General features: G+C 31.1%; 1 protein-coding gene across 5 annotated transcripts in view; it reads left to right on the top strand.

Annotated features, from left to right (window-relative positions):
- Window positions 1-5799: 5799 nt before the first annotated feature.
- The window catches only part of dtn (transmembrane protein 132C dtn), a 111216-nt gene continuing 93081 nt past the window's right edge, over window positions 5800-23934 (top strand). For 2 of the 5 annotated variants that reach the window (XM_015325615.2, XM_089175876.1), the window contains exon 1: window positions 5800-7034. In XM_015325615.2, the coding sequence (XP_015181101.1) occupies window positions 6995-7034 (40 nt within the window). In that variant the 5' untranslated portion in view covers window positions 5800-6994. The remainder of the gene's footprint in view (window positions 7035-23934) is intronic. The other 3 variants (XM_015325614.2, XM_015325613.2, XM_015325612.2) reach the window with 3 other exon arrangements.

Genomic DNA, 23934 nt, shown 5'->3' with positions numbered 1-23934 from the left:
ATTTCTAAAATTACAATCTTGAATTGAAGTTGTTCATTACTTGGATTTAAGATTAATTTGTATCAAAGCTCTCTCTACTAGTTTAATATTAAATAATAATAATAATAATCTAAGCAATTTCAAAGTTAAGCAGAACATCATCATCATCATCATTATCATCATCATTATCATCATCATCATGATGATCATCAGTAGCAGAAGCAGAAGCAATAGTAGTAGATATCTGCAGAGTATAATCACTCAAAGTTCATGACCCTTTGCAAAAGGGACAAAGGGATATCGAGGGTGGTATAGAGATAGACAGAGACCATAACCGTGGGTATTATTACGTAGGTTGGTACGGTACGATCTCGCAAATCATACTATTGTCATACTATTCACGATTCTGTTCCATGTCGAATCCAGTTTTGCTTCTGCCTCTGCTGCTTCTGCTGCTGCTGCTGCTGCTGTTGGTTGATGGTTCCCATCGATTGATTTCGTTACAAAGTTAATCCACTGTACGAATTAGAATTTTGTTTCTTTTCTATTTAAATAGAACAAAGATTATTAAATATAAAACGAGAAATAAAAAGAAGATAACAACGATAATATAGAATTAAAATAAAAACAGAATATTAGAAAGAGAGAGAGGGAGAGAGAGAGAGAGGAACAGAATGTTTCAACGTTGATGATGTTAATTCGAAAAATATGTGAGATAAATGTTGTTGTATTTTAGTTCTTTGTATTTTTATTTTTATTTTTTTTTATTTTTATTTTTATTTTTACTTTTAGTTTTATTATTTTTCTTAGAGTTGACTACAATGAAATCTCGTTTGCGTGCAAGACGCTAACGTTAATCACTTTCTTAAATGGCGCACCACGGAAACAGTTCCTTTTTCCTTAAGGTAATTCTTCGCGCTTATAACCAACGTCAGAGCTTTAACACCGTAAGTCTAATAACTATACATTTTTAATATCTTGATGAAAGAAGCTTATTATTTTTGTTCATTTTATTTTCTACAATGTATTTATAGAAACTTTTATATTCCTTTTCTTTTTTTTTTTTTTTAGAAATATTATCAAACATTATTAATCATTACATTTATCTTAGTTTTAACAACATATATATATATATATATATGTGTGAAGTAAATTAAAATCTATATCAAAAGAAAGGACATTTAATAGAATAATATTTTTATTATATATTATTATTATTATTAATATTTATTATATATGTGTGTTATGTATGTTTGCGCTTTTTATATTATTATTTTATATTTATTTTATTATTTATTTTATATTATTTATTATAATACTTTTATTATATTATTATTATTATTTATTATACAATTTGTATTTTTATAATTTTTATAATTTTTATTTCTATTTTTAGAAATATCATCAACCATTAAACTTATAATTCGTTGCATTTGCTTTAACTTTAAATAATACACACGCACACACACATATATATATATATAGTAAAAAAACTAGCATTTAATATAATAATATTTTTAATAAACAATTTTTTGTTAAGGCCGTTACATATCCTCTCACCGCTCCGTTACATAGCCGCCTACCGCTCCGTTACATTTTTTCAAATCACACCCATTCTAAAGAAATTTGTTCACTTGAAAAAACGATCACATTTGTTAAAATAATAATTAATTATAACATTTCATTTCTCCAAAAAAAAAAACACAACTATTAAAAATAGTTACACGTTGTTACGTTGATTCATTTCGGAAAAAAAGGGAAAATTCGTTTCATGTAATTCGTTTCATTCTCCCTCTGAGAAAGATAACAAAAAAAAAAAAGAAAAGAACAACGTTTTTCCCTTTTCCTCCCCACACATCATCCACATCTACTACCCTTCATCCCTTCCCCATTTCGATCACCCTTCTTCAAATGGTTTACGGTCGATCATCGAAAATCCTTTTGTCGTTTCAGAATTCGGTGCGGTGCATTCGAAAGTGCCGCGCGAATTATATGCATGTGTGTATGTATTTACATATGTATGAGTGAAATAGATGAAAGATGGAGTAAAGGGAAGATTATCTGTGTGTCTGAGTGTGTGTGTGTGTGTGTATGTGGAGGGTTTTAAGGTACTCGCGAAACATGGGGACGAGAGCTAATAAAATGTGCTAGTTGAACAAAAGAGCCCCGCGGGCGGTGTTACACGTTTGTAAAAAAAAAAAAAAGGCCCAGTTACGAGAGGGTCGCGTGCGTATATACGATTCGTCCCTTCCCCCCTCTATCCGCCCATCCCTTCACCAACCCTGTTTATAACATCGAGATCGTTTATACGAATACCGAAACATCTCTCGTAAACTTGAAACGATCTTCCAACACTGAACTTCTTATCTCTTCAAAAGATCCTCACCTCTTTCGTTTCTTTATTCCAATGAGATAAAAAGATGAAGATGAAGATGAAGATTAAGATGTGCATCTCGAGTTATCGAGATCTCTCGAATAAAATCTGCGATTTATTTCTGTTTTTTTTTTGTTTTGGTAAGATTTTTAATTTTCATTTCTTGCAAATATAATTTGCGTAGGTTTTGAATGTGAAACAAAATGAAAGTTAATGAATAATTAAAATAATATCACACAGATTACAGTTTGAAAGTATAATTTAAATGTATATATGAGTTCTCTTTGATATAATTAATATTAATTTTTTATTTCCTGACGTATTTTGTGCAAATTTTAATATCGCAATATCGCGTGTATTAACTTGTCGAAAAATTTCATAATTTCTTTCGCCCCTTCAACTGAATATTAAATTCTATTCGTGATATTTTCCTTTTTTTTTTTTTTTTTTCAAGTGACAACTTCTTTAGAATGAGTGTGATTTGAAAAAAGTGTAACGGAGCGGTAGGCGGCTATGTAACGGAACGGTGGGAGACAATGAAACGGTCGCGTTTCACTAAATAAGAAGAGAATGCAATTATCCTACAGCAGATATTTAGTATTCCGTCTCATTCTCTCGAAACTTAATTTTTGTGAAGATTTCACTTTTAACACGTGTGATCTGCACACATGTTTCTTTCTTTTTTTTTTTTTTTATATTAATCGATGACCGCGAAAAATAAATTGGGGTTGAAACGTTGGGGGATGGGGGATTGACGTATGCAAACTTTTGACTTTGACTTTTATTTCTAAATTGAAACTATGAAAATAATAATAAAACATTTAAAAGGTAATAAAGTTTGAAAGTTTGTCTACGTTGATTGAACTACGAGTTTTAAGGTTGTTTACCCCGCTCCCCCTTCCCCTTCCCCCTTTTGTTTCGAAACATTCTCTTGGTGTTTGTACGAAAAAGTAACAACAAATGTAAATTTAAATTCCCAAAAAATGAAAAATACAAGAATAGAAAAGGGTTGAATTGAAATGGTAACAAATAGCAATTTAATTAAATTGTGGTATTTATATGTTTGCAATACGTTTAAACTATCAACGCGTTAAACAAACTCACTGTTGCATTTTTCTGTCATGCTTAAGTGAAAATACCAAATGTAATTTGAAATTAATGGAAGGAAAGGGGACACAGGAATCAAAGTTACGTTTAACAGTGGTTGTGATCGATCGTTTTACAAATTGTAAATTTTCAAATGGAAAACTTTGTAAAAAGTTTACAACGAATTAGAACTTTTAGGAGGGGATGAATGGTCCACTTATTTTTGAATATTTTTTGAAATGTTTACGATGCTTTTATTTATATTTATATATATTTGAAAAGAGTGATCACACATATGAATATATTCGATATGAAATATAATTTCTTTCAAATTAAATAATAAATATAACTGTAAATATATATGTGGTAATGTATCCACAAAGGATTTATAGAATACGTTTATGATTTTTGCAAATGTGTGAGACAGACACCGACATCAAATAAAATTGCACATGATACGTTTCTATATATATATATACATATATGCTACTGTTAAAAATAACATTTTTTTCGTTGCTTCATCAAAGAGAAAATTTAGCAACGTGAAAAGATAACAAATAAAAATAAAAAAAAAGATACAGTTTTCTAGTAGGTTAATAATAGTTTTTAAAATAAAGTTCTAAACACAGAAGAGACTACGTCGAGAGTAACTCGTTGTTTCCAAGGGTTTCCTATTTTTGGATATGAGAGATCAGACATTCCGTTATACTTTCTATTAACTCGAACTATTTGACCTAATATTTTTTCTAACGTTACAATCAATACATCTATTTTTTGTTTTTTTTTTTTTTGATTTATTTTCTATTCAACGTACAATTTAATTAAATCAATCTATTAAAATAAATAACAAATAATAATAATAATAATCAAATCAAATCAAATCACAAAGTGTATTATTAATCGTGATTTCGATTTAATATGAATGACGAATTGATACGTGATTAGATTTTGATATTAAGGTTGTTGGACCAAAGAGAAGAAAGTCTAATTTGATTCAAGTCAATTTTCAACGTGTCGATAACAATAATGCAATGGTCCCCGACTAAATCTAAAATCCGTTAGGTTGCGTTGTTATTCGTTCTGCGTCTTCCAATTCCATTGTGTTAGAAATACATATACATATACATATATATATATATACCTAAGTTAATATAAATAATTCAGAAAAGGTAAGAATACGATTCTCTTGATCGCATTCTAATATCCCCCCCACTCTCCTCTCCTCTCCTTATTTCTTTTTCTTTCCATGGATCGATGGTCTAATGAGAATCTTCGATACCCGTAGCACCTATTAGCCTTATACCCAACCTGTCCATTCCACTATTGGTAGACGTCGGGGGTCCCTCTTATAATCAGATATAATCGAACCATCGTATATCCATCGTTTAATTCAACCAGACGATCTTAAACGAAAATTTGGCTTCAGGTTTACAAAACACTCGATACTTTCTCGATTCTTTTATTTATTCGTACAAAAATCATCAATCCATCTCATCCACTTTCGACTGTGAAACCCAAAAACAACAACAACAACAACAAAGTTTTTCATTTACTTTTAAATACTTTGCAGAATATTACGAATTATTAGACGCGACAATTAAAATAAATCATTCTCATTTAAAGTTTCAAACGAATCTCGCTCAACCCCCCCGTCCACCCCCTCCAGTCCACCCCCTCCCCTCGTTGCTTATTTTTATCTCCCTTTGTCTTCAATTTAAAATCTCTGCTTTGCATACAAATTGGGATAGTTTTTTATTTTAACGATGGTCGTACATACGAAAATCGAATGATGGGAAAACGTTCGAACGTAGAAAATTATTCGTGTTTGTTTATAAATGATTTTCAATGTAAAAATGTATGTATTTTTTTTTAAATAAAAACGAACAATTGGTATTCCTATCCGATAAACAGAAAAGAATAATAAAAGAAAGATAACTATGAACGAGAAGAAGAGAAAAAGTAATGATAGGATAAGGAAAGAAAAGATCATATAAATAATATACATATATATATATATATATATGTATATAAATATAAGAGAAAAAGATGATAGAATAAAATGTTAAAAGAAAATGGAAAAGGTTTATAAAAAAAGAAAGAAAGAAGAGAAAAGGTAGGTAGGCAAAGGCTCATTCACTTTGACGGGTGTCGTCGTGGTTGGCGGCGTATAGAGGTGCGCATGCGTGATAGGTGACATATGGAAGTACGCATGCGTGATTGCGCGCGCATACAACCGCGCTGAACACTTTGATTTCTATTCGATTTGGAGTAGCGTACGGGATTGGTTGCGCGCATTCAGTGAGATGCGCGCGCAACTCGGGTCTTCAGTGCGGGCATCCCCACTCTTTCAGATTAGTCAGTCTCTCTTCCTCGCTCGTGGGGTTAACGTCGTCGGTCTTTTTCTCGTATAGTGCGCGCGTTTCCTTTTCCTCCTCTTCCTCTTGTGCCGTCGCCGTCGTCGTCGTCGTCGCCGTCGTCGTCGTCGTCGTCGTCGTCGTGGTGGTCGTCGTCGTCGCCGTCGTCGTCGTCGTCGTCGTCGGCGTCGCCGCCGCCGCCCTCCGAGCGTCACGAGAAACGAAAGAACGGAGTCGGTCAATACTCCGGGTAACGCGACGGTGAGAGCACGACGGTGGTCGCTTATAAGCGCGCCGTGCCGTCACTCGAGAGAGAGCCAGTGTGCCACCTCGAGATTCCTCTCGTTCCTTCGTTCGTTCATTCGTTCGTTCGTTCATAGACATATTCAAAGAAAAAATAAAATAACTAAAAAAGATATATATATAAAAAAGTATTAAATCACATTTTATTATCATTCTTTATTTTATCTATTTATCTATTAAAATCCTTATATATATTTCTCTAATTATTTTTTTTTTTTTTTAGTGATCATTTATCGGGAGTAATAAAATCGTGTTGTTTCTTTATAACGTAACATCTACCACCTATCTGTCTCTTCTCGTGTGTGAAAAGGTAGGACGTGTTTGATACTGGTAGCCAACTAGAAGGACGAAGAATAAGAGGAATAAGAATAAGAAGAAGAACCAGGAGGATAATAAAAAGAAGACGAAGAAGAAGAAAAAAGGAAGATATATCCTATATACTCCCCTTTACCCGGTTTACAGATAACATTGGTTGGGGTGGGGGGAGTCTTTAAAGAAACGATGTGAGAAATAGAAAGAGAAAGACGTATATACACACACACACACACACATATATATATATATATAACATCCTCTTTGGATATTTCAAACTGTCAAACTCAGACTGTCTTGTTCGTGAATTAAAAAATACAAAATATAAAGTGCATCAATTATTATTATTATTATTATTAGTCAACGACGTTAAAGTCATTGGATTCGACGCACGCCACGATTTACCATGCGTCCGCGTGCCTGATGTGGAATCATCCTCTTCTCCCTTCAGCACCACCGGCTTAGCCACCGGCATTGCCACCACCATAATCTCCACCTTTTCGTCAATCCTCAGCCACCGTCGTCGTCGTCGCTGCTACCACCACCTTGGAGCAGCTTCCAATTACGTTTACGTGCCGGCACACTCATGGATACTTGGATATTGTTCCTCTTTGTCATCGTTGCCGGTGAGTTATACAAATTCAAACAATATTAATATTTCAATCTTTTTATTTGATTTATTTTGATAAGATTTATTTTGTCCCCCTTTTCCTCCCTGTATGGTGAATAAGGGGGAAAGGTGTGTGTGTGTGTATGTATATATATATATATATATATGTAGGTTTATATGCAATACCAAAAAATGCATTTATTTTTATTTAGAGATTTATTTAGAATAAAATAAAATACAGGTAATATACAGTGTAATATATATTAATAAAGTTATGTTTAATTAATAAATAAATATTAATAATTGTATATATTATACCAAAAAGTAAATAGGTTTTTCTAGGGAATTATTAAGCAAAAACAAAATAACTAAAAAGTAATACACCAATAAAACGGTATTTAAATAATTATAAATATTTCAAATGTCGTATGTTTTATAAACCGAGTGATCAAAGAAAACTTTGACTCTTCTATTATTACCTACTATTACCTACTATTAATATTAATTATTTATCTTTATTGTTACCATTATTATTATTATTACTATTATTAATTATTTTCTTAAATACCACCACTCCTATTACTTCCAATTATTTTTCTCTTTTTATTTAGTCTTCTTACCATGAATTGCTTATCTCCTAATTACATATACGTATATATATATATATACACATATGCACACGTATATGCATTTACTATTTTATTATGTATGTCGCGTTCGTTTCTATGGAACTTAACATAAGAGAAACACACGGGATGTCTCTCTGACGTTTGATCGGCGCCTCTGATAACGGATTACGTAGTTTCAACAAGGCACGTGCGTTTTACACACACACACACACATACACACTCGCGTCAACACATATATACACTCGTGTATGTTTTTACTATCTCTCTCTCCTTAACCCTTTAATAATCTTCTTATCCTATTTCGAATTATACCATAAGAATTAAAATCCCCCTACACATCATTACAAGATGTTTTCTTTCACCCTTATTTCAATCAAATGTTTTTTTTTTTTTTTTTTTACGAATTATTCTCTCACACAATTCTTTATATTTTTGGTTCCTTTATTAGATATTAATGTTATGCATGTGTATAATATTATTTACAAATATTTGGATGTGTAAAAATGTATTAGTAAGACGAGTATGTGTTCCGAATTTTGCGTGGGAAAGACCAGTTTCGATCGTTTCGACCCCTCCCCCTCTCTCCCTCTCTCCATCCCCCCTCATGTCCCCCTCATCACCACCCTTCAATTCGCTACCCCACCCCACCCCACCCCCTCTCTTTCATCTCTTCCCCATCATACTTTTTGGATACTTTATCTTTCTGGTTTTTTTCTTCTTCCCCTAGAACCCCCTCACCCCACCCTTCTCGTATTCGTGTAACTTGTCCTTTGGTTATGTTTCTCTGTCTGTTCATTTCCCCTTCTTTTCGTTCTTGTTGTTGTTGTTGTTGTTGTTAGGTTTTTTTTTTTATTCTTTCTTTATTTCTTTCTCTCTTTCTATTTAATGTAAAAAAAGGGAAGAATTTGTGGGGGTAGGCGCCACCAAGCAAAACGTGTGGACGAGAGGTCGGGTCTCTCATACTTTGAAAGAGAGAAAGAGAGAGAGAGAGAGAGAGGGAATCACAGTGTGTTCTCTCTGCCAGATGGCTAGCATTCTTCTTCAGGACTCTCACAGCAGTTATACGACGGTCTATGACGATGGACTATGACGATGTTGTAGAACTATGAGAAGATGACGGGAAAGGGGGACCAAGGGCTACCTTCTTTCTTTTTATCCTTCTTTCTTTTTCTCTCTCTCTCTCTCTTTCTCTCTTTCTTTATTTCGTTTGGTTGTATTCTTTTGTATCCTTGATATGTTTCGATTATTTACTATCTTTTTCTATTTCTAATAACAACTACTTTGATTGTACTCCTTTTTGTTCTGTTGTTAGAGTTCTATTTGGTTTTGTTTCTTAGTTTTGGTTAGAAAGTAATACACACACCCATTAACAAACACTTCGTGGTGTTTAATGGACAATTTGTTTTCTTTTTCTTAGTGTTTTTTTTTTTTTTTTTTATGTTGAACTCTTACTATGAATTATTTTGTTAATTATTACTCAATCCAGTTAACGAATTACCTTATACCACCATCATGTTAGAATCTTATCGAACTAACAGAGAATAAAATAATATTGCAATTATAAATTGAAATATAAACTATCCTATCTTTCAAGTTGAATGAAACTGCACAAAGTATGCAAAATTTGATGAAAATCGGTTCAGTAGTTTAGGAGTTCATTGCGGACAAACAACGTCACACGTAATTTATATATATATTAAGAATAAGATATAATATTTTTATATATTATATTTATATTTAATTCATTGTTATAGGTTATGTTGAACTTTGTTATTAGATTGTATCCCATTTTGTTGTTGTTGTTGTTAGGTTTCTATTTGGTTTTGTTTCTTAGTTTTTATTGAAAAGTAAAACACCCACCCCCAACAACCATTTCATGGTGTTTAATGGAAAATTGTTTTTGGGATAATGTTTCTTTATTGTTTTCTCTATTTTAATTTTCATATTGTTTTTTTTTCTTTTTTTTTTTTTTTGGAATGCATCGTTAAAACTAACAGTATCTGCATTTTCGTTTTCTTACGCTGATCTCGTACGTCGTTTGCGTATAATGGCGGATATTCTTTTCTTTTATTTTTCGTCTGAATATTCGTAGAATCTTAGTTGATTAATAAAATGATTTCGTAGTAAAATGTTTTTTTTTTTTTACTTTAATTTGGGTGAATTTTCTAGTTATAATGATCTTTCATCCTTTGTATTTTTTATTCTCAAAGTATGACGACACCGGAAATCCTCCAATTTTAGCTCACACGAATGAATTGCTTTTTTACTCACTAAATGAAAGAAACTGAGAAATTGTTTCAATTTATTTCCAAGAAAAAACAAAAAAATGAAGGATTAATTTTTAACGATTAACATTAACATTCATCAGAATAATTTGTGATTATTATAAATATTTCATTTGTTTTATTAGATTGAAAGTAAACGTCGTTTATTAACCTCAAAATTCAATCAAATTTGTATTATTAATCAATAATTAAATTAATCAATAATTAATCGCGTTATTAACAATCTTTTTTTTTTTTATCTGGTATGTGTAAATGTTTAATATCGTAATGATAACAATCATCACATTCAATTTTTTCATTTAAAATATTAAGAATAATTTGACATACGTAGTAACGACGCCAATTACTTTACTAATCCCGTGAAATATTTCCAAATGATTTCAACGTTAAATTGTAAGAAATAAATTTCGAAATAAATAATATATTTAAATCAAATTATATAATAAAATTATTTAATATATAATATTCATTTTATTTTAATATAATAAATATAAATTATAATAAAATAAATGACATTATAATTAACACGTGTTCTTTTTTCAATTTTTTTTTATCATTTGAAATGTGTTAGTATTTTAAATTTATATTTCAAAATGTGTGTGATTTCAATGTTAAATTGTAAGAAATAAATTTCGAAATAAATAATATATTTAAATGAAATTATATAATAAAATTATTTTCATATTCATATTTTATTTTTTAATATAATAAATATAAATTTTAATAAAATAAATGACATTATAATTAACACGTGTTTTCTTTTCAATTTTTTTTTATCATTTGAAATCTATATTAGTATTTTCAATTTAATTATACATTTCTTTTTAAAATTTATTTTTTAATATTGAATTGAATTTTCGACAAATGGTGGAGAACAATAATAACAATTTATTCGATTTCTCAATAATTTCACATATAATTCATAATTAAATTATCCTTAAACGAAAATTACATTACAGCCATTAATAAATTCGATAAGTACCTAATCGCAGTAGAATAAAATAAAATAAAATAAAAGAAAAAAAAATCCCTATCCCTTTTCTTTCCCCTTCCTCTTACTCGGTATTACTTTTGCATCAACTTAATAATATATTTGAGAAAAGATTTATGAAGAAAATGAAATAGTTTTAAAGTCGTCCGATAACGAGGAATTAGTCGAATAAGAAGAAGAATAAGAATAAGAAGAAGAAGAAGAGGATAAGACGAGAATAATTTTCTTCCTTGAGAGTTTGAAAAGATCGATACTCCCCCACCTACCTACCTCCCCACCTCCCCACCTACCCCCATTTCACCCTGAAACCCTCACCCAGCTAACAGTGTCAGTTGGAAAGACCCTTTTTACCATCTCTCTCACCATTTATATCACTTTTTAGTGAATCTAATCGTCAGACGGAAATAAATACTTTCTGCAAGTAAGCAACCAACCAACCAACCAACCAACCAACCATCTACCATTATCTTTATCTTTTTATCTCTTATTCTTATTTTAAATCTTTATCTTTCTTTATCTAACATACACATACATAGACAAGTAGAGATAGAAAATCCAAGTGGTGATATTTTTCTGGTTAGTTCGATGTTACTTGCACCCTGTCTTGCCTCGTAATCCATTTCTATCTCTTTCTACTGGTTTCTTGCGTCCTTCTTCTTCTTCTTCTTCTTCTTTTCATATACATACTTAAGTAAATAAGTAAATGTATGTACATACATACATACCTGTGTATTTACACGCGTCCGGTTCGCGCGTGATCACCGTTCTTGTTCCTCTCCTCCTCCTCCTCTTCCTTCTTCTTCTTCTTTGATCTTTTTTCTTCTTTTTTTAATTCCCCTTCTCTTTTTCTCTTGCCCTTTCCCTTTCCCTTCTTCTTCTTCTTGTTTTACTCCTTTTCCTCTTCGGCTTGTTCCTGCCGACCAGAATCCACGTACACACATATTCACATTCATACGCACCTTTCTTACACAACATGACTGTTAACACGCGTGTATTTGTCTTCCTCAGTATATGTTTAAGTGTGTATATGTATGTGTATTAGTATTTTACACATACTCATGTAACTCCTTCCTTTTTTCGTGAGTCATCCAAAGAACTTAGCACACGCATCATCTTTGATCGTTCCGGAAGGAAGAAAAGGGCACCACCGTCATGTCACCGGCACGCGCTGTTTTAAACTTCAATCATCTTTTTTATTTTTTTATTATATATTTTGTTCCATTTTCATTTTGTTAAAAAACGTGTGTGTGTGTGAGAGAGAGAGAGAATAAAACGAAAACGAAGCAACGTTTCTAAACGCTTGATTTTTTTTCTCGTGAAAAATTGTTCACTCCTATTACTACCACCTTTTACAAATGTACAAGAGAAAGATAATGAGAGTGTGTGAGAATGAGAGAGAAAGAGAGAGAGAGAGAGAGATGATACTCGTTTCATAGACGAGAGGAGGTACTTCGCGTTTTTTTCTCGTTAACCTTCACCATTTCCAAGAGAAAATAGAGATTCGGTACCACGGAAGGTAAAATATTAGGTGTACTTCCTTAAACATCCTTCTCTTGTGTTTGCTCACTTTATACATATACATATACATATATATATATATATATGTTCATCATACTCACTCACAGCTATTTTTTTTTTTCCTACATTTTCACTTTGTTTTATTTTTTTTTTTTTTTATTTTTTTTTTTTATTTGGGATTAGAAGAAGAAAGAACAGTTTTTGTAAATCAACTCTCTACGAGATATTATTCCTTTTTTAGGTTAATTTTAAATTCGGAATAGATTTCCAAATTACGAGATAATTGTATTCTCTTTCTATTTTGGTAGATTTAATTGTTGTTTTTTTTTTTTTAACCCTTTCAGTGCTATAGACGCATATATGTGTTTGGTAAAAATTATCAGAGTTGTTTATCGATGCATAAATTATGTTTGTTTATATTAATCAATTGAATTATATTTATAAAAAATAAAACTTGATTTATTAGAATTTAGTTAATAATAAACAATACTGTTTGTAGAAAATATTTTAAGTAAATGTATTCATCACTCAAAGGGTTAAACCTCTTTAAAACACTTTATTTAAAACTCAATGTTAATTAACTTAAAACTCAATGTTAATTAAATTCTTGTATTATCGATAGTCGAATATTTACAAAGTTGTTGTTTGAAGTGTTTAGAAATTATGTTCATGCAAATATTTAGTTTCAATTAAAAATGCTAAATGTTGATTAGGTTGGTTAATGTAAATTTTAATCCAATAAGAGAGCAAGAGAGGAACAAGAGTTAAAAAAAACAAAATTAATGGATTTTCCTACGTTTCGAACTTCGTATGTTTTTTTTTTGTTTTTTTTTTTTTTTTTAGAAATTATTACGTTTAATATTTTTAGTTGAATTACAATAAAGGAAATAGTTTAATTCGAGACTATAAATATATATAGGTTAATCGATTGAAAAAATAATTACAAAAAAAAAAAAAAGAAAAGAAAAGAATACATTGAAAGAAAACTAATGGGATTGCCATTTAAATTATCGGATAAAATGAATATTTATTGAATCAAGCTAATAATTTTCAATAATTGAATACATTTTTCATTTATAATAATTATATTCATTGAATATCATTATAATGTTCATTAATAATTATCATAATTTAATATTATCATATATACATGTATATTTATTTGATTATTCTCTTATACGTTTGACATTAGAATTCAATTAAAAATATTACAAATTTCCTGTGACTCCAATTAAACAAAAAAAAAATAATAATAAATAATAAATAATGTTATCAACTCATTTATATAATATTATCATCATTATCATCATTAGTATCGTATCGTATTCAGTATAAAATTATTTATGTTTCCCATAAGATGAACCAAGATGCATCTGAACCATTTGGTAGAATACTTCGTTGGTTTTACTTGTTTTTCTTCACTTGTGACGATTGCAAACAAAAAAAAGAAAAAAGAAAAAGAGAAAAAGAACCCTCGAACCAAACTTCTTTTCTATGTTCACAAAATAATGTTTATGGGTGGGAAGTCATTTAACGTTTTAACTTGCTTCGTTATCCACAATGATTAAAACTTTTCTATTAACTTTTCATCCTGTTTGAAACTGACGTATATCTTCAGCCCTTTTTCTTGTTCTTTTTTATACACACACATGCAAACTCACATGCAGACTCACATGCAGACTTACATCATGCAAACTCACATGCAGACTTACATCATGCAAACTCACATGCAGACTTACATCATGCAAACTCACATGCAAACTCACATGCAGATTCACATGCAGACTTACATCATGCAAACTCACATGCAGATTCACATGCAGACTTACATGCAAACTCACATGCAGATTCACATGCAGACTTACATGCAAACTCATATGCAGACTCACATGCAGATTCACATGCAGATTTACATGCAGACTTACATGTAAACTCATAGCAGACTTACATGCAGACTCACATGCAGATTCACATGCAGACTTACATGCAGACTCATATGCAGATTCACATGCAGACTCATATGCAGACTTACATGCAGACTTACATGCAGACTCACATGCAGACTGCACACATCAAACGTGGGATAGGAAATTTGTACCTTAATTTCGTGTCTTTTAATTCTTTTTATTCTTTTTCTTTTTTTTATTTAACAATTGTACTTACATAACACACACACACATACATGAAGACTGCACGTCATCAAATGTACGTGGGATAAGAAATTTGTAGCTTAATTTCATGTCTTCTAATTCTTTTTATTCTTTTTATTCTTTTTATTCTCTTTTTCTTTTTTTTTAAGTACTCTTCCGTGGGAAAGTTGGCTACAGTTGTACGTTTATCTTTCTCACCATTTCCCGTTCTCCTTTCTATCCTTTGCTCTTATTTCAGAAGCTTGCTTTCTTGCTTGCTTGCTTGCTTGCTTGATTCGTTTTCTAAAGAAAAGCCACTATAGAGATTTTTCTTATATAAATGTGTATATGTATAAAGTATAACGGTGTTGTATATAATACATAAAATAAGAAATACATGTGCATATGTATATATATATATATATAGATATAAAACATTTGGAGCATAGTATTTCTTTTGGCACATTTACACATCCATCACATTTATCGTAATCGATGGTGCATAATATGCATTCTACTTCCTTTTTATTTTTCTTTCAACAATCCTTTTTAACCCTTTTATTACAAGTGTGTTTTTTGAAGCTCTACTTTTACTGTATGTTCTGTTAATACGTGCAGTATCGAAATTGTACTTTATTTCTCAATATTTTTCAGTAATTTTGTTGATGATATTAACAGTTTTTAATTGAAAGAAACAAAATACTAAAATTACATGTCCCTACTGAAATATTTGATGTGAACTGTGCATATGTTTGTCACATGTAAAATACGTGATATTTTATAGAGAACCATTATAGTGGCCTGTAGTACCTCAGTGGTATTTTGTGGAGGGCCACTATAGTGGTTCGTAGTAGCGAAAGAGTTAATGTATTGTCTTTTAGTTTTATTTGATTTTTTTTTTGTTTTTCTTTTTTTGTCTTTTTCATCTTCATCTTCTTCATCCTCTGTTACCATCTTTTTTTCTATCTTTTTCACACTAGTCTCCTTGAAACTTTTAACCGTAGCTTTCTACGAAACTGGGTAGGAGTTTGTAATCAAGAAACTCGATTGCTCGGGATTAAATCGAAGTTTCCTTGAGAAATTTTAAGTTCCTTCCCCTACCCCTACCCCTACCCCCACTACTACTACTACAACTATTACTATTACTATAACTATCACACCACTACTATTACTTCTCTTACTTCTCTTACTTCTCTTACTGAACTATACATATATGTATATAAAGTACTTTTGTCTATGTTTGTGTCTGTGACTTGTGTCTGTCTTTGTCTGTGGGTTTGACTGTGTCTGTCTGAGTCTGCAGATGTGGCCGTGTCTGTTTGTGTCTGTGTATGTGACTGTATCTGTTTGTGTCTGTGGATGTGACTGTGTTTGTCTGAGTCTATGGGTGTGACTGTGTCTGTCTGTGTGTGTGATTGTGTGGGTATATGGGAAAACAGAGAACCACCGATCGAGTTTTAGAGTTTTACGCAAGCAAGCGTCCAAAGACTTCGTTTTTATCTCTTGGAAAAGATGCCCTGTGGGAGGTGAAAAGAGGAGGAAGGAAGAAAAAGAAGAATAAGAAGAATAAGAAGAAGAAGAGAATAAAAATAAGAAAAAGTATCAATAGTAGTAGTAGTTTTAGTAGTCGTAGTAGTAGAGGAAGATTGAGAAAGCAACGAACAAGTACAAGTTCTCGTTTTCGTCGCTTTTGCTTTTACGTTTGCGTTTGCGTTTGCGTTTGCGTTTGCGTTTTCATGTTAGAAAGAGAAAGATAAAAAAAACTATATGTGTATGTGTGTGTGTGTGTGTGTGGGAGGAGAAGGGAGAAACAGGGGAGATGTGGGGTCGGGGAGGGCTCGATAAGAAGATGACTTCGTGTGTACCACGAGCTCGTTTTAAAAGATTCGTGGAACGTCGTCGTGTTCGCATCAGAAAGAGAGAAAGAAAAAGAGAAAATATCTTTCTTAAATCCCCCACCCCCTCCCTCCTCCTCCTCCTCCCCTTAGGTCCCCTTATGTCCTCTCTTCTTTTATCATTTTATTTTGTTGTTGTTATTTTATCGATGCATTAGATTGACAATAAGAAAAGAAAGAAGATGTAATGTTGTTTTTGGTTTTTGTAATTTTAATTCATGCTAATTTGTATTTATTTTTTTTATATTTTTTATATTATATTATTTATATTATTTTATATTATTTTATATACATTTTATGTTGTTATTTTGTATATATTAGATCGATCAATTTTATGTTTTAATATTGCATACAATTTTTGGGTTCATTTAAAGATAGCATTAGACTTTTCTTCTTTTTTTTTTTTAAAGGAATCATTCTAAGTTGTATTAAATTTTGAATAATAATTTTGACAAGTTTGATAGTTATCCAAGATTTTATTATTATATTTATTAAAGATTTTTTTTCTGGATTTCTTTAAATGTATATAACATAGGAAATGACGTGAATAGTCAAAACGAATCAAAGTATTTCTGCATTTATTTTCACCCAATTTGTTGGCCCCAGTTTAAATGGGACTCCAGCCAGAATTGCTTTCAACATCAAATATTATGCATTTTATCTATCACATGTATCGTCATATTCAACACATATGCATTTCTTCTCATCCCCATCCCCAATCCCCCAATTCCCATCCCCATCCCAATCCTCATCCTCATCCTCATCCCAACAAGCAAATATGTTCCAATATATTCTACTCTATGAGTACATAAATGTATATTTGTTAATACATACACATACACACATTCAAATATATGTATATATGAAAACATCATCGAAAAGGTACATTAAATACGAATGATACTAAATACTAATGGTGTTACTAATATTATGATACAAACTATTAATGTATACTATTACTATTACTATGAATGGTAACTAGATGTTGTTATATATATATTTTATTTTATTTTATTTTATAGTATTTTATAGTATTTTAGGTGATTACGTATTAACGCCACCATAGCAAAATTCCAATCTATACCTTAAATTGTTGCGACAAATGATAAAAACCCTGACAAAACCTTGACGAAACCCTGACGAAACCTTGTTGAAACCCTGACGAAACCTTGTTGAAACCCTGACGAAACCTTGTTGAAACCCTGACGAAACCGTAACGCAACCCTGACGGTTGCTGTGTGCAAACAACAAGGTTGTTGTATGCGAACAACAAGATTGCTCTTTATTGGCGAATTAGCGGAATTTTTGCTGCAATGGCGTTAATACGTAAGAATACCGTATTTTATATTATTTTCTTTTATATATTTATATATATTTTATTTTCTTATTTTATATATTAGATATATATTTTTGTACTTGTATTATTTACATATATATATATATATAATAAGGTGGCAATAGAATTTCGATTTATTTCTCGTTAAAAACTTTTTGCATCCCTTTAAGTATATGTTGTTTTTTTTGTTCTACTTCTCCTCCTATTCTATTTTATTTCTTTTTCTGTATCTTTTACTCCCTTTTTTTATTTTGTTCGAATGAAAAGGTGAACGATGACGGGTTGGTTGTTTGGTTGGTTGGTTGGTTGGTCGCGTGCGTGACATAAATAAATGATGATCTACCTTGTAACGCAACTCTAACTATACTTCTACAAAAGCGTTTTCATACTTTTCCTTTTCTTCAATCCCCTATACCCCTTCCTAACCCCTTTCCTTTTTCTTGTAAGACCATCTCGAGAGAGAGAAAGGTAGAAGGGGGAAGATATATACAAGGAAAACAAGAAAAACTCTATGAGAAAGGGGAATTCAAGAAGAGGAAAGGGGGAACTCAAGAAGGGCAAGGGGGACATGGGGGTTGCACTGAGATTTATCATGGGTTTTATTTTCTGGTTTTTTTTTTTTTTTTACCTAACTTTATCAGGATTTATTTGCCGTTTTGCACTCGAGAGAGAGAGAGAGAGAGAAAGAGAGTATATGACCGGTTACTTTCATTCTGTGCGTACTTTTAACATTTTTCTACCTTTTTTTTATTTTTTCGTTAATCCAGTGTTAATGGTAATGATAATGATTATGGTGGCAATTATGGTGGTGGTAATTTCGTTTTTTTCTTTAATATTTTCTCTTCTCATTAAACGACCCAACTTATGTTTTTTTTTTCTTCTAACGTTGTAATTCGTACCCACACTTTTTGTTTGAAATATTTTTTACGAGTCAGGTTGTATCAACCAATGCCTTTAGTTTAATCAGGCAAAAATTACATTACTTTCTAAACCAACCAATATATTATTTGAATACTAGATGTTGTCATTTTTTACTATTTACTGTTACTATTGTTTTTACTTTTTATTATTATTGTTATTAATGTAATATTGTTATTTATTATATTATACAGTACTTACGTATTAACGTCAGTGCAGCAAAATTTCGCTAATGCGCCAATCTACACCTTTAATTGTTGCGACAAATGACAAAAACCTTGACACAACCCTGACACAACCCTGATGAAACCCTGACGCAATCCTGATGAAACCCTGACGAAACCCTGACGCAATCCTGATGAAACCCTGACGAAACCCTGACGGTTGCTCTGTGCAAACAACAAGGTTGCTCTTTATTGGCGCATTAGCGGAATTTTTGCTCCAATGGCGTTAATTCGTATATAAGAGCCTATTATATTATTATATATATTTTTTATTATTATTAATGTAGTATTATTATTTATTATATTATATTATATTATATAATATATATTTTGTATCACACATTAATAATTTAGTATTATTAATGCTGTTGCTGTTGTTGTTGTTGTTGTTAGTAGTGTTACTTCTATGAATAGTGCATGTACAATGTGAATGTAAATATAAAGGATGATAGTACATACTGGTACATAAAAAAAAAAAAAAAAAATAAAAATGTAAATATTGTGAAGTATCATTTTGGATGGAACGTATAAGGCATACGTAATAATCCCAAACCCAGGTCTTTATTGCTCTCAACCAAACGATAACCCGTCCACCTTGCACTAAACTTTCACTTCCAAAGTCAGGTTTAACAAGTGAGCTTCTCTCTCTCTCTCTCTCTCTCTCTCTGTCTATTTCTCTCTCTTTCTCTTTCTATTGTTTCCGACCACACGTTCAAATTACTTTAGATGGAATCAACGGAAGAACCAGAGAACTTGATACTCTTGATCCCTACAGATCAAATCTTACTGTTTACGTAATATTTATGTATATATCTGCCTGCGTGGGTATACACATATGTGTGTGTGTGTGTGTGTGTATGTATCAATTTTATTAAGAATTTGTTTATTTTTATTTTACTAATCGTTTCTTTAAATCATTCAATCAATAAACAAACAAAATGACCACGTAAATCCAAGTTCAGTGTGGACACACATGTTCAGTATGAAAATCTGTTAATTATCTGGCATGTTAGAAATAGGGGGTGGTTAAGGGGTACATTTTTTAAATTTAGAATATAGTTTACTTGCAATAAAAAAAATGAGAAATCAAGGTGATAGATTACCTGACCAAAAATTCAAATCTTTACTTTCATCTCTTCTTTTATTCGAATTCTATTTAAAACTTTAAGAATTGTATTCTACTTTCGTTTAAGATTGTGTCCATTATCTTTTATCTATATCTGTATTTAAATATGGTTTACTTGCCCAAAAAAAAAAAAAAGAAATCAAGGTAATGGTTACCTGATCAAAACTTCCAATCCTTTCTTTCACTCCTTTTCTTTTTATTTTTGTTCAAATTCTATTTAAAACTTTAAGAATTGTGTATTCCATTTTTGTTTATGATTGGATTCATTATCTATTATCTATATCTGTATTTAAATATGGTTTACTTGCCCAAAAAAAAAAAAAAGAAATCAAGGTAATGGTTACCTGATCAAATCTTCCAATCCTTTCTTTCACTCCTTTTCTTTTTATTTTTGTTCAAATTCTATTTAAAACTTTAAGAATTGTGTATTCCATTTTTGTTTATGATTGGATTCATTATCTATCATCTATATCTGTATTTTTATAGTAATAAGAGAGGGATTTTTTTTTTTTTTTATTGAAGTAAAAGATAGAAATCAAATAATCGAAACAATTATTAGAATCTCCCTCATACCCTTGTTATTGGGAATTTTTGTTTGAAAAGCATATTAACAACAATTTACACTACAGTTAACACTTGCCATGTAATTCGAACAAATCCAGTTCTCCAATACTATTATTTTTATTTTTATTTGATTTCTATTTCTATTTCTATTTTCATTTTCACGTAGTCTCATTAGCAGGACAAGTGTTCTGGAAGATTATTTTCGAAGTTAATAATTGTCCAATACAACGTCAAATATGTCGGATACGCCCTTACCCATCATCCTCTTCTTTCTGGTAGGGATAGAAAATCATCTTCTCATTTTTTTCTATCTTTCATTTCATCCTCTCTCTCTCTCTCTCTCTCTCTGTCTCTCTTTCTTTCTATCTCTGTTTCTGTCTTTCATTTTATCCTCTCTTTCTCTCTTTCTATTCTTCCCTGTACTTTTATCCTTTCTCTCTCTCTCTTTCTCTCTCTCTTTTTCGATTCTTCTTTTTTTCCTTTCTCAAGTTTTTTTTTTTTTTTTTTTCGAAAAATTGTCTGATCGAATAAGATTTGGCAGTATATGCAAATCGAGTCTAATTTTAAAGTTGCAGATTTTTCTAATCCCCGACGTTGGCTTATAGGGCGTGCCCTTAATGCGTCTTAAGTGTTTGGACTCATTCCAATTTGATCTCGTTCGAAAGATGTGACATTCAACCTTATTCTTTTTCTTCTTCTTCTTCTTCTTATTCTTCTTTTTATTCTTTTTATTCTTCTTCTTCTTCTTCTTCTTCTTCTTCTTTATTATTAAAATCGACGAGAAGGAAAATTTAGGTGGAAAATTCAACTACTTTGATATTCTTCGTGATGTTCTTCTTATCATCGTTGACGTTAATTTACGATTTTCTTACTTTCCATCTTGAGATTATATAAAAAAAAAAAAAACGATTTATTTAAACTCATCTCACACTGACATTTCACTCTCACATTCAACATTTCAACCATTTCATTCTCTCTCTCTCTCTCTCTCTCTCTCTCTTTCTCTTTCTCTTTCTCTTTTTCTCTCAGACAACTCAGACAATTCAGACAACTCATTGTCAGACACATTTTTCAATCTTTCCAAATGATTTTTTTACTCAAATTCATTATCATTATCATTATTATTATTATTATTATTATTATTATTATTATTATTATTATTATTATTATTGGAAGTCATGGAGGATTATCGTATAATTTTTTATCTTTTTTTTTGTTTATATTCGTCAATGCAAAAGAAAGATAAAAAAAGAGAGAGAGAGAGAGAGATAGGGTAAGGGGGAGGTATGAGGAGGGATGAGGGGAATAGATGGATGTAGGAGTTTCGATCGGTTATAAAAGAACGTTGGTGAATATTTCATTTCAAGCCATTCCACCCACACGAACTGAGTATCCACAATATTTTACATATATATATATATATGTATGTATGTATATATATGTACGTATATCTTTTACGATATAATAGGAGGAAGAGAAATGGGAAGTAGGAGGAGAGGGGATGAAGGATGGGAATGAATCGGCTCGAATGTGAGTTTAGATAAAAAGAGAAAAGAAAAGAAAAGAATAGAAAAGAAAAAAAAAGAAATAATAATAAAAGAATTGAAATTGAAAGCGATAACGTTAAGTGGATTGCTCTTGGTAAACTCGTGGAAGGATATCATCGGGTTCTTAACTTGTTGAGATCGTAAGTGAATGAATGAGTGAGTGAATGAGTAAGTGATTGAATGAATGAGTGAGTGAGTAAGTTAGTAAAACACACGAATAGTGAGTGAGTGAGTGATTAATTGAGTAAAACATACGAGTAGTGAGTGAGTACGTGAATAAATGAATGAATGAAAGAGTTAGTAAGTGAGTGAGTTATTGACTGAATAAGTTAGTGAGTAATTAAGTAAAACAAACGAGTTAGTGAATGAATGAGTGAGTAAGTAAGTAAGTAAGTAAGTGAGTGAGTGAGTGAGTGAGTGAGTGAATGAGTAAGTAAGTGATTGACTGAATAAGTTAGTGAGTAATTAAGTAAAACAAACGAGTTAGTGAATGAATGAGTAAGTAAGTAAGTGAGTGAGTAAGTGAATGAATGAATGAATGAAAGAATGAGTGATTAATTGAGTAAAACGATTATTAAGTAAAACACACGAGTAATGAGTGAGTGATTTATTAAGTAAAACACACGAGCAGTGAGTGAGTGAGTAAGTGAGTGAATTAATGAATGAATGAGTGATTAATTGAGTAAAACAACCAACGAGTTAGTGAAAGTATAAATGATTAAGTGAGTAAGTGAGTAAGTGATTGACTGAATGAGTGAGTAAGTGAGTGAATCAATGAATGAGTGAGTAATTGAGTAAAACAACAAACGAGTTAGTGAACGTATGAATTAGTGAGTGAGTAAGTTAGTAAATGAATGAATGTATGAATGAATGGATGAGTAAATGAATGTATGAATGAATGGATGAGTAAATGAATGAATGTGTGAATGAATGTATGAATGAGTAAATGACTGCTGAGTAAAGGTTCTAGTCTGTTGATTCATTCGTTTGTTAAGAATGTTTGTTGATTCTTGATCAGGATCTGTAGAATCTTAAGATTTGACGTCTAAGGTTAGAATAAACGGTAAGGATAAATGGTAAGGATAAATGGTAAGGATAAATGGTAAGGTAAGGTAGTAGTAGGTCGTCCTGGCAACCTGGCCGACTGATTTTACGGGTCTTCTGGTAACAGTCGGCTAGCTACATCGACCGTTTTAACGAAGCTGTTTCGGGATGGAAGGAAGGTATAGAAAGGTAAGAAGGTAGAAAGGTGTAGGAAGAAGGAAAGATTGGAACAGGGAAAAAGAGAGAGACAGAGAGAGAGAGAATGACAGAGTGAGAGAGAGATAGAAAGAGTGGGATTTAGTGGGTGATAGACAGAGAAAAAAACTATCAAAAAGACAAAATTTAAGAAAGAGAGAGAGAGAGAGAGAGTGAGTGAGTGAGTGAGTAAAAGTAGAAATATGAAAGGAAAAATATAAAGTTAGAGAAAGTAAGTACAAGTTTTAAAGAGAAAAATATTGAGAGAGGGGGTATAAGAATTAGAAAGATTAAGAGTTAACAAAATATAGTATAAAAGTTAGTTGTAGTTATAGTTTATAGTAAAGATGAGTTAGTTACTGAATGTATGAGTTAAAAGTACTAAAAATTAGAAAAAAAAACATATAAGAGTTAAAGATAAATATAAAGATAGAAAGATATAGATAATAAAAATTAGAAAGAAGTAAAAGTTAAAAGAGATTGTAAAAGTGAGAGTTAAAGAACAGATATATATA

This window comes from Polistes dominula, unplaced genomic scaffold (genome assembly GCF_049000335.1).
Source record: "Polistes dominula isolate Pdom_NZ unplaced genomic scaffold, Pdom_raw_medaka contig_19, whole genome shotgun sequence".
NCBI lineage: Eukaryota > Metazoa > Arthropoda > Insecta > Hymenoptera > Vespidae > Polistes > Polistes dominula.
This window is presented reverse-complemented; position numbering and strand designations above follow the sequence as displayed.